Raw genomic sequence first — 11,473 nt, 5'->3', positions numbered from 1 at the left:
TTCTTTCTTTCTTTCTTTCTTTCTTTCTTTCTTTCTTTCTTTCTTTCTTTCTTTCGTCTTTCTTTTTTTCTTTTCTTTCGTTTGTTTTGTTTTTTTGAGACAGGGTTTCTCTGTGTAGCCTTGGCTGTCCTGGACTAGATTTGTAGACCAGACTGGCCTTGAACTCATAGTAATCCTCCTGCCTCTGCTTCCCCAAGTACTGGGATCAAAGGCGTGTGCTAACATTTCTGTTTCAAAGAAACAGGTGTTGGAAGCATGGGTTACCTGCTAAGGAGAGGCCCCAGTTCCAGAGCCCCCAAGGTATCGGGCTGGACTGTAGATGTGCACACCCACGCACATATGCAACAACTAAACGTCTGGGGAACATTCAGAAAATCAGAGCCCGTGAGCCCAGGCTTCTGTCTTGTTTCCTGTCTGCAGCTGTGTCATTTACCCTCATGGGAACTGACCATAATTATTTATCACTACATTCCTAGTTTAGGGGTGAGTAGAGACACTGGTGTTACAGGTACAGGGATTATACTGTCTAGACTGCCCTACAGTTGGTATGGTTATTTGAGAAATACATGTCAAGAGTAAGTTCAGTGTCCAGATCTGCAGTGAAGGGTGGGGCTGGGCTATTTAGACAACAGTTACAGGAGGAAGATGAAGAGGTAGCATTCTTGCTAGGCTACTGTTCAAAGACTGAGAGGCAGGTAAGTATATGTTTGGGGTGAAAGTACCTAGAAAGATGCAGAGGATACATTGTCTTTCTCTTCTGGGAGGAGGAGATATCCATTGGTTACAGTATAGCTATTCAATGTCTCAATCCTTAGGCCAGCCTTGGGTGACAGAGACTCTTGTCAGATGTAAGCTGTCTGCTGGCCGGGGTCCGTGTTCTTGTCCCTAACAGGAGGTAGCAGCCAACACAGGAGGAGACCCAGAGAAAGCAGCAGCCTCGCACTGTTGGAGGGCTCTATTTTCTGTCTCCAGTAGACAGCAATGGCAGTTGCATAGTGAGTGCTGTTAGTAATCTCAGTCCCCACTGCCTGCCTCTGGGGCCTCTGCTGGTGTGAGGGTGGTGTGCTTGCCACTTGCTGTTTGCTGCTGCCCCTAGGTTTGTGGCTGCTATTAGTCCAAGGGAATCTCTTCAACTGGTAATTAGCAACCATATTATTCTGACTGTAAGTTCTTAGGGGAGATTTGGCTGGAAGGTTTTGAGGTTATCCTTGAAAATGTACCTCAGTGACATTAGGAATGTTCCCAGGTTCCAAGAAAATTGGAGGCAAGTTTATGGATGATCATTAGTGCAGTCATTGTAGATTCTTTTCTTAGAACCTGCACGCATCTTTGGTTCCAGGGTAGAGGAGCCTTGGGCTATTGGTAGAAGGGCTGCAATCTGGCCTTGTGTGTCCTCTGCCTTCCTCCTTTTGCCCTGTGGTTATCAGATCCTTCCTCTCCCTTTAGGTCTGAGTTTACGGACAGTATCCTATCTGTGCATCCGTCTGATGTGCTGGACATGCCTGTGGATCCGAATGAACCTACGTACTGCCTGTGCCACCAGGTGTCCTACGGGGAGATGATTGGCTGTGACAATCCAGATGTGAGTGGATCTTAAAGGGTACAAGTAACCTGGGACAAATATGGGTGGGTTTTGGCCTTTCTGTGTTTAATATACAGAGTGCATGGGTGTGACACAGGCTTTCCCCTTGCTTTGCAGTGTCCAATTGAGTGGTTTCATTTTGCCTGCGTGGATCTCACCACAAAGCCCAAAGGAAAGTGGTTAGTATGGGGTGACCGCCCCCTTGGGCAAGCCCGCCTGGTGCTCTGGGTCTCCATATTTCTGCAGCATTGGTCCTGGCTGGGGAGGGGCAGTGGTGATGTTAAGCTCACAGAGGGGGATCTGCTCAGCTCACCTGGGCTGACATAGTGTCTATATCAGTGCTCTTTGAAGAAGAGCTATTTGGGCTCACTACCTCTATCCTACTGTGCCAGACCAGTGCTCTACTACAGAACTGTGGTTCCAGGTTGGATAGACATTATTTCAAATGAAACCCAGGAGAAAAGGTTCTTGTCTCTAGGGGAAATGGGAATTGTAAAGGAGGAGCTGTGCTCTCTCCCAGGGGTGTCTGTCTAACAGCACAGCAAACTTGTGCATTCTTGTTCCCATCCTAGCTCTGGTCAGCAGTAGGCCACTGTTCAAGATGCTTCCAGGACTTTTGTTTTTGTTTTTCGAGACAGGGTTTCTTTCTGTAGTCCTGGCTGTCTCACTTTCTAGACTAGGCTAGCCTCAAACTCACAGAGATCTGCCTGCCTCTGCCTCCCTGAGTGCTGGGATTACTGCACCTGGCCCCCAAGGTTTTATTTGAATAAAAACCTGGCTTTGTTCACTTTAAAAATGGATGCATATTCATTAAAATATATATGGGCCCTTCTCAGAGGAATACTTGAAGCAGCTCATGGTAACATTCTCGGGGTATAGATCAGCCTGTGGCCAGTTTGAGAGTCAGCTGGGAAAGGAAAGTGGATGCTGGTGAAGTGTGTGGTGTGAATGTAATCCCACCTTGTTGGGCAGACATTCTGCATGGCTCTATACTTCATGCTACAAGAACCATATGGCAGGTCCTTTGGCTATGCCTTTGCCTTATGGAAGTGGGCTGGGCGTTGGGGGCAGTGGGTGTGAGAGAGCAGATATGTGGCTGGGCTCTAATGGATGGTGGTTACTCAGCTAAGGAAAGGGAAAAGAGCAGGCAACTTTGAGTTCAAGTTAAATGCGGTGAGTTTGTAGGATTTCCAGGTTGAAGGAGTCTGACTGCACTGGCAAAGCTGTTGGGGTGCTCCCTCTGAGAGTGTAGGCTTGGCAGCTGCCCAATGTGTTGGGCCCAAAGCCAGACAGAAGAACTAGGGAATGAGGCTCCAATGTGGTCTTTCTGTAGATTACCAGGATGGGCTTCCTCAGAGAGACAACTTGTGACTGACAAGGTCATTATAGTACAGGCCTAGATGCTCAGAGCTTCGTAGTACAGAGGGAAGTGATGTTATCTGTAACATGTAAGAACTGTCTCCCACATTGGGAGACTTACTGGAATGTCCTGTTGGATCATGAGTTGGCTACTCTGTTCTTGAGTGTCCATGAACACTCAAGGATTGGATGTATGCTTGACCCACAACACTGGAACCTGTGTGACCCATACAGGCTTCAGGGTCCAGTGCAGCTGTGTCAGAAACTGTTAGCCGCTGGCGTATCAGGCTCATGTCTACACATACGGTCTTCAGCATGTCTAATCTGCCAACCAGCTAGTGGGGTCACCTCTGTAGTGGACACCTCATGACCAGTCTTATCAACTTGACCCCATGGCTGTGCTTATATGTATCTATCTCAAGTCAACTCGAGATACGTGTGAACCTGCAGTTCAAATGCCAGCTTTTCCCAAAGGAAAAACTGTAGCTCTCCTCTGGCACTATCTTATCAGAGTCCAGCTACCCTGTGATATTCAGGAAAGATACTTGGGTGTCCTGTGTGCCAGGAGAACCAATGCAGAGGCTTGATCCTGGTGCCTTTCTTGTCACAGGTTCTGTCCACGATGTGTTCAGGAAAAGAGGAAGAAGAAGTAAAGAAGAGGCCGTTGTGCCAGACTGAAGAGCAAGCTAATATATTTCTTCACTCATGTTGCAATATTATCTTTCATTTTAAAACTACCTTATTTCGACTGATATTTAATAATTCAGTGGCCAGTTGTAATTTTGGCTATTTCCCAAAACAAGAAGCCACTGCACCATTTGCACAGAACAATCTATCTCACAGGGACTTGCCAAGGTGATGTTACAAGCAGGCTCCCCCATCCCGCAACCTCCCAGTACTGGGAATGGCCAGGCCACTGGTGGTTGTGTGTCAGTGTGGGCTGTAGGCAAAGTGCATGGTGCAGGGTGGACACATTTTAACATGGTATACTGCCACTGCTTTGTGACTAGAGGGTCAGCCTTGAGTGCCCATGTTTTCCAGGACTTGTCTAATGGCATCATGGAGGCACAGCTGTTGCTCTGTGAGCAAAGTATTATCAGGCACCGCCCCTTGCTGTGTGCTCTGACCCTGACTGGATACCAGGGATTCTTGGCCAAGATACCTCTGATGTGTCTGGAAGTGACTGGGGGAATCTTTTCCCAGGTGGAAATGCCCTCTGTTGCATTATGTGCCACCTTTTCAGTGTGAGCTTCCAGCCTTCCCTGGAGATCCGGCTTCCGTTAGCCTCGGACTGTCAGTTATCACAACCAGCACTGCCCAACAGCGGACAAACAGCCAGGCTGAGCTTCCACCTCTCTGGGAATTCCTGACTTTTTTACTGTGAAGATGAACTTATTGTAATAGCATGAAGGTCATGGGTCTGTGTGTCTATGAAGTGAGTCTGTCTACTGTGAGCTGATTTTAGAACTCTGCTGTGTTGCATCCCACTAGACCACAGCTTACATTCAAGGGGACTACAATTATGTGACATGATTTGTGAATTTGTGTGCCCAGTAGCAGTTCTGGAATGAAGGTAGGAAATTATAGTGTACTCTGTTTAACCACTCTCCACGAAACCAGTGTTGAACTGTCTTTTGGAAATAGTTGTGGGGGGTGTATGCACAGGGCCTGTTGAGATGCATCTGTGATGGCTTCTTAAGTGTAACAAGACCCTGAGAGTGTCCTTTGACTTAGAATTTCTCTGGCATGTTCTCCAGGGACTCAGGCTCTCTGAGAACTAAGAGAGTCTGTTTGTGGTCATATCCCAGAAAAAGACCCACAAGACAGAGCTGGGTTATGCAATTTCCAATTTAAGGAGAGCCATTTTTTTTTTTTAATGTGACAATAGGCACCTTGTTTTCTTATGATGGCCATGGTTAAATATATAGATTTCCTTCCCACTTTATACCAAGGAAAGAAAAGAAAGCAGAAGGGATTTGTATCTGCCCCACACCATGGCATCATGGTCATGTTCCTGCTGGGCATAGCCTGTCCCAGTGATAGAGGGAGATGGGGGAGTGGCTTGTGTTTGTGCTACTGAATACGTTAGTCCACATTGACTCTTCCTGGACAGTAGGTGTCAGGCAGGTAGTTGTAGCTGATAGGCAACTGCCCGAGCTTGTCTCCAGGCTAGGAAGAGCTTTGGAAATGTTGGTTCCTGTGACCTGTGGGCTCGAGGGGCCTGGCATTCTCCCTGGGGACCCCTCAGGCTCAGATTAGATAGACATAACAGCTTTTTGTTGTACTAAAGGTTGTGAGGGTAAATTATAAGGATTTTTTTTCTTTTTCTTTTTTTATTTTTAAAGACAGGGTCTCATGTATCCTAGGCTGTCTTTGAACTCACAGTGTAGCTGAGAATAACTTTGATCTTTTGGTCTTTCTTCCTTCACCTCTAAATGCTGAAGTTACAGGTGTACAACAACAGATCTGGTTTTGCAGTGTTAGGGACCAAACCCAGAACTTTTTTTTATTTTGGTTTTTCGAGACAGGGTTTCTTTATGTAGCCCTGGCTGTTCTGGAACTCCCTCGCCTCAAAGTCAGAGATCCTCCTGCCTCTGCCTCCTCAATGCTGGGATTAAAGGCATGCACCACCACCACTCATCTCCAATCCAGAACTCCATGGATGCTAGGCAAGCATTCTACAAATTGAGTTACATCCTCAGTTTTTTCTTTATTCTTTTATCTTTCTTGTTTTTCTTTCTTCAGTGCTAAGGGTCAGGCCCCATGCATCTTTTTAATTTTAAATTTTAAATTATTTATTTATTTGGAGGCAGTGCTTTATTATGTAGCCCAGACTGGCTTTGGACTTGCAATCATCCTGCTTTAGCCATGAAATGTTGGGATTACAGGTGTGTGCCATCTTGCCTGGACCTGTCTTACAGTTTCTGGAAGCACAAATTTTTAATCAGATCTTGCTTGATAATGCCTTAGAAGCTGGGTTAATACCTGAGATTCAGCCTGAGGCAGCTGAGACCTTTGGGAAGAAATGATGTTTTACTGGTAGAGGTGTTAGAGGCTGGATTAGCTCCATCTTCTGGCTTCCTGACGTCATGTTAGCTTTTCTCTGAGTGTCTGGGGCCATATTGGCTTCTGACTTTTTATTTATTTGTTTTTTTAACAGTTATAATAATGTCACCAAAATAAGATACATATAGCTTGGGGAGAAAAAAAGAAAAAAACAGAATCATGGCCTTGGGGGTTAAACTCAGTGATGGAATGCTTGTCTACCAAGTACGAAGCTCAGTGTGGCATTGGTTTTATGGTGGTGAGCAAAGCTGCGTTCCAAAGGTGATGGTCTAGGTTTGATCCCTGGCAACAAAACAGAAAGCAGAGGGAAAATCCTTAGGGTCATTCCCATTGTTGCTATCTGTGAGCAAAGAGGAAGTTCAAGGAAAAGTATCCTAGTACCAGCTCTGCCTTGGGCGCTGCGGAAACACAGAAGGCATGTTGTTGTGCCACTGAGCACCGTATGAGAAACCCTAGCTGTCTCTGTTGTCAGACCAGATGCTCTTTGGTGCCTGCTCATTGAGACCTGGCTCTTGAGCCATCCCTGCTTCTTAGAATGGGTAGGGTGACCCTGACAGGTCACTATGGCAGCAGCTTTGCCAGAGCCAAGGCTGGGCCCTCCCTGTGTAATCCCCCTTCTTTTAAGTACATGAGTGTTTTGCTGAGAGGAATCACCTTGTTTTCTGTGCACATTATCAGTAGTTTGAATTTCTCCAGTTTCATATTAGAAGAAGCATGATGAATTAATGAAAACAAACAAACAAACAAAAAAACCCTGAGCCCCCAGATCTGTGAACATGCCAGTGGTATGATGGTCCAAGCATTCATCTGTCCAGCAGGTGAGGTCAGTAGGAGTCAGGCCATCAGCTGTGTCTTCCACTCTGTGGTGAAGAGCCATGAGTTGTGAGGGCTTGTGGATGGCTGGGGAAGTGGCCGCCTGCGTGCTCTTGTGTATACAGCATCTTGCCTTCTCTCCCTCACCTGTCCCCAGAAGGCCTTGGCAGGGATGCTTCAAGCAATAACACTGTCCAGAGAGCAACTCCTCCATGTGGTCATGGGACCAAGGTTGGCTTGGTTATGAGACCAGGAGGTTAGGTCTTCAGGATTTGAAATCGAACAGTGAGGGACATTTCTTTCAGGCTTTGCAACCCTGTTCTCCACAAACAGGTTGGTCTTCACTGCTTATGCTGAGAGGAGCTTTAAAGCAAGGGAGAGCTGAGAATGTCTTTTCCCTCAGAATGTGCTGTGGTGTTTGCTCTTCACCACACTCCATCCATCAGGATGATGCAGCTTTAACATGAATGTCACATTTTATTTTCAAGGAATTATTACCCATGTCTCCTTTGTAAAGGAGAGATACTATTGTAAATCTTTTTATTAAATAATGTAAAGATGTATATCTGTATTTTTGGATCATGGATTATGGATATATTGTTTTAATAAATAAAGTATTTTTTGGGAAGAAACATTTGAAAATAGATCATTTTGAAAGCAGGCATGTAGTGTAGGGATGCTGTGTCAGAGGTGTGTCTCATGTTCATTTACCCAGAGTTGAGGGCACCACTGAGGGACATTAGGGACCTAAGACCCTGAACTTGGCTTTGGTTGGATACGCAGGGAGGTCAGTGTGTGGTTTCCAGGCTCCCATGAAGGTGTGTGCATGAGAGGGGCTGGGAATATGTTAGTAGTAGGACACATAAGGCCCTCGGTTCCATCCCCAGCAATATGAGGGAAAGCAGTACTGCACCTCCCCTGGCATGGGAACCTAGACCTGGGGATTCTTGAAAATGTCAGCATCCCTTTGGGAAGGTCACAGTCTTCTTGGGCAGGTCCCATACACATACACAAAAAGGCCTCAAACTGGGTGCTTAACAAAATTTGTTTTTCACAGTTCTGAAGGTTTGAAATCAAGATGCCAGGAAGGTTGGTATCTGTTAAGGCCTTTGCCCTTGGGTTGTAGGCAGCTGACTTCTTCACTGCACTCGTGACAAGCTGAGTGTGGGGCTAGGGAGGGAGGGAATTCTATTTCATTTATTTTGTTTTTTGTTTGCTTGTTTTGGAGACATGGTCTCACTATGTAGCTCTGGCTACCCTGGAACTCTCTGTAGACCAGGCTGGCCTCAAACTCACAGAGATCCACCTGCCTCTACCTCCCAAGTGCTGGGGTTACAGGCTGATCTCTGTGACCTTGAGGTAACCTGGTCTATATAGCTAGTTCCAGGCCAGTCTGGACTACATAGTGAAATACAGGACTTACAGAGCATGCTAGGCAAGTACTCTACCAACTGAGCTACATCCCCAGTTCCTAGTGTTTTTTTATATCAGATCCTGGAGGTCCAAACTGTAAGTCCCTGCTTAGCCTTAATTACACACATGTAGGCCCTGCTCCCAAGCAGTCATGTTAGGGGTTAGGGCTTGCACATATGAGTCTGAGCATAGACTTTACTGAGTTGTCTTAGATGTTTCCTTGGACAGTGCCGAATTTCCAGACACTGGTCAGCATGAGGCTCAACTTTTCACTTGTCACGGGAAACATTTTGTCAGAGGCTGTGGTCTTGGAGGAAGGGCCCTGCCTGTGGCAGTATGTTTACCCTGAATCTCCATGTATACTTCAGGGTATCAGCAGTTACTTCCTGGGGTGACGGTTAGGGTTAAGAAAAGGCTGGTTCTTTGGGTGGTGGATAGTGACTAACTGCTGGTCTTGACTGGCTCTGAATTGTTACTAATTCCAAGGGTCCAGATGCCATTGGCCTCCTAGTTAATGAGGACTGTGGTGATCAGGTGATGGACGAGTTTGTATAAAGGAATCAAACATGCTGGATGTGGTAGCACAGGCCTTTAAAAGAACCAAATAACATCTGGGCAACTTTCCTGAACCTGTAACTGTCTTAGGGTTACTACCACCGTCAGGAAACACCTTGGAGAGGAAAAGGTTTATTTCACTCACAGTTCCATGTGACAGTTGATCCTCAAAAGCAGGTAGGGCAGAAACACACAGGGCAGGAACCTGTAGGCAGGAGCTGATGCAGAGGCCATGGAGGGGTGCTGCTTACTGGCTTGCTTCAGCCTGCTTTCTTATAAAACCTAGGACCACCAGCCAAGGAATGGAACCACCTACAATAGGCTGGGTCTTCCCCCATCTATTACTAATTAAGAAAATGCCTTATAGGGGGATCTTATGGAGGCATTTTCCCAACTGAGGCTCCCTCCTTTCAGATAACTCTAGCTTGTGGTAAGTTGAGATAGAACTATCTCAGCACATTGACATTCTTGATAACTTGTAAATATCCTTAGTAATTTATGGATTGAGGACCAACTTAGGAATGACCTAGTGGAAGCCTTGGAATGTCTTTCCAGCCAGAGTAGGAATCCAAATGCAGTTGTGTCTTGGACCTGAACAATGCCAGGGCAATGCACTAACCATGTCCACAATGCCTCCGTCTGATAAACCTGGGAGGGTGGGCAGACCCTAGGGAATTGCTCTACTGAAGGCACAACTGTAGCTGCATCCACCCCTCCCAGAACACAGCATGTAGCACATAGCTGTCGACCCCCAAATACTATATTCCTTTTTGGTTCTTGGAGACAGTGTTTCTCTGTCTGTCCTGGAACTTGCTGTAGACCAGGCTGGTCTCGAACTCATGGAGATCTGTAGTGGAAAGTATTGGTGTCTTTAAAAACCCAATTATGTTATGTAAACATGTTTTTGTTTTAATCCTAGGTATGGGATATGGGGCCAATTCAGATTATCCACAGCAGCAAACTATTTGCCTCCTGCAGGCTCTGAGAAGGGCTCCTTGCCCGCTGCAGATAGTTTAATTCTGAGGACTCTGGAGAGAGAATAAATGCCATAGCCCAGAGGGGTAGGGGTGGGGAGTCTGAGAAAGAAAAAAGGCTGCTGCTTCTTCCCCACTGCTTCTCCTGGTTGCTGTTGCAGTTTGACAAGAGCTTGAAAGATATCCAGAAACAATGATTGGACTTGCCCCAAGGGCCCTAACCAGCGGGAAGTAGCAAAAAGAACTCCACCCTATCTCCCCTCTAACCTTCTTTCTCTCTTACCTAGTGTTGGAAAGGATTGGAATGGAGAAGGGAAAAAAAGGCATAAGAAGGGTAAATAAAATAATTTTTAAAAAGTAACGCTAACAGAGATCCACCATTCTTTGCCTCTGGAGTGCTGTGATTAAAAACATACACTGGGGCTAGAGAGATGGCTCAGAGGTTAAGCATGCTGGCTGTTCTTCCAAAGGTCCTGAGTTCAATTCCCAGCAACCACATGGCTCACAGCTATCTATAATAAGACCTGGTGCCCTCTTCTGGTGTGCAGGCAGAACACTCTATACATAATAAATAAATAAATCTTAAAAAAAAAAAAAAAAAAAGGCGTACACCATCACCTCCAGGCATATTCGCGTGTTCTTTTATCCAGTTTGCAAGGACTACCAGGATGCCTTGCCTTTTAGTTGGCAAAGCAACACTACACCTCTTTTCTGCCTCAGGAACCTCCTGATCTTCCTGGTACAGAGATCTAAAGTATCTGGTATGGAACTCTAAATTGTCTTAACATCTTATAGAATGTATTTCCAAGTGTGCTCTGAGTTGGCAAACGGAAGTGGGTAAGCTGGAAGAAGTAACAGTTCCTGGAGCTGCCCCAAGACACTGGGAGACGAACCCTGTTTCAGATGCTAGGTACTGTCCAGCCAGCAAAATGGAAACTACTAAGGTTATTTATAGGTGTGTGGAAGGCTGGGAAGGGGGATGCTGAAGTAATAGAATAATTTCAAGAAACAGCAACTACCTGTTACCTAGGGCTGGAAGAAGCAAGGGAGAAAGATAGTGATTACCCAGACTCTTGTTCTTAGGAAACTGCTGCTACACTGTCGCTCTGTGTGCGGTGGAGCTGCGGAGCTGAGATGGAACTGCCCGGGGAGGGGGAGGCAGGGGCTGGACCCAGGACGTCAGAAATGCTCTGAAGAGCTGGGCTGACCTCTGGGGTCCCCACAGTGAAGTCCCAGGCCTTAGAAGTATTGTTACTTTGAGGTTGAGCTTTTGGAGTAGTGTCTGCGGATGGACCAGTGACCCCAGGTGAGACAGAAGCCCCAGAGGAGATAGAAGAAGGGAGGGGAGAGAGCCATAGGGTCGATAGAGATCCCTAGGGAGACAGAAACCCCTGGGGAAGAGAGGGTTTCTGTGTCCCCTAAGGAAGGAGCCACAGTGAAATGAAGGAGAAGCCACTTAGCTTTTCGGGCTAGTCGGGTAGATGACGATGGGGCCAGTTGGGAAAAGCGCTCGGAATCGGGAGTTCTGGGATATCTGCTGCGTGGAGTCGGATTCTGGTTAAAGCAGACAGTTTTCACTTTGAGACCTGGTAGACTCAGGTCGGGTCAGCACGAATCCACAGTCAAAGGAATGGGTAGGACGGAGCCAGAACCCGGTAGGATTTTAGGAGGAAGAGCGGGGTCAGGGAGGAAGGGCGGGGTCACGGAGGGA

At 46.6% G+C, this 11,473-nt stretch overlaps 1 protein-coding gene across 1 annotated transcript in view; it reads left to right on the top strand.

Annotated features, from left to right (window-relative positions):
* The window catches only part of Ing5 (inhibitor of growth family member 5), a 12,310-nt gene extending 8,634 nt beyond the window's left edge, over window positions 1-3,676 (top strand). Inside the window, exons 6-8 of the mRNA XM_055616907.1 lie at window positions 1,447-1,582; window positions 1,700-1,761; window positions 3,552-3,676. Coding sequence (XP_055472882.1) covers window positions 1,447-1,582; window positions 1,700-1,761; window positions 3,552-3,594 — 241 coding nt within the window. The 3' untranslated portion in view covers window positions 3,595-3,676. The remainder of the gene's footprint in view (window positions 1-1,446; window positions 1,583-1,699; window positions 1,762-3,551) is intronic.
* The last annotated feature ends 7,797 nt before the right edge of the window (window positions 3,677-11,473 follow it).

Source organism: Psammomys obesus, unplaced genomic scaffold (genome assembly GCF_907164565.1).
Source record: "Psammomys obesus unplaced genomic scaffold, mPsaObe1.curated_primary_1811, whole genome shotgun sequence".
Taxonomy (NCBI): domain Eukaryota; kingdom Metazoa; phylum Chordata; class Mammalia; order Rodentia; family Muridae; genus Psammomys; species Psammomys obesus.
This window is presented reverse-complemented; position numbering and strand designations above follow the sequence as displayed.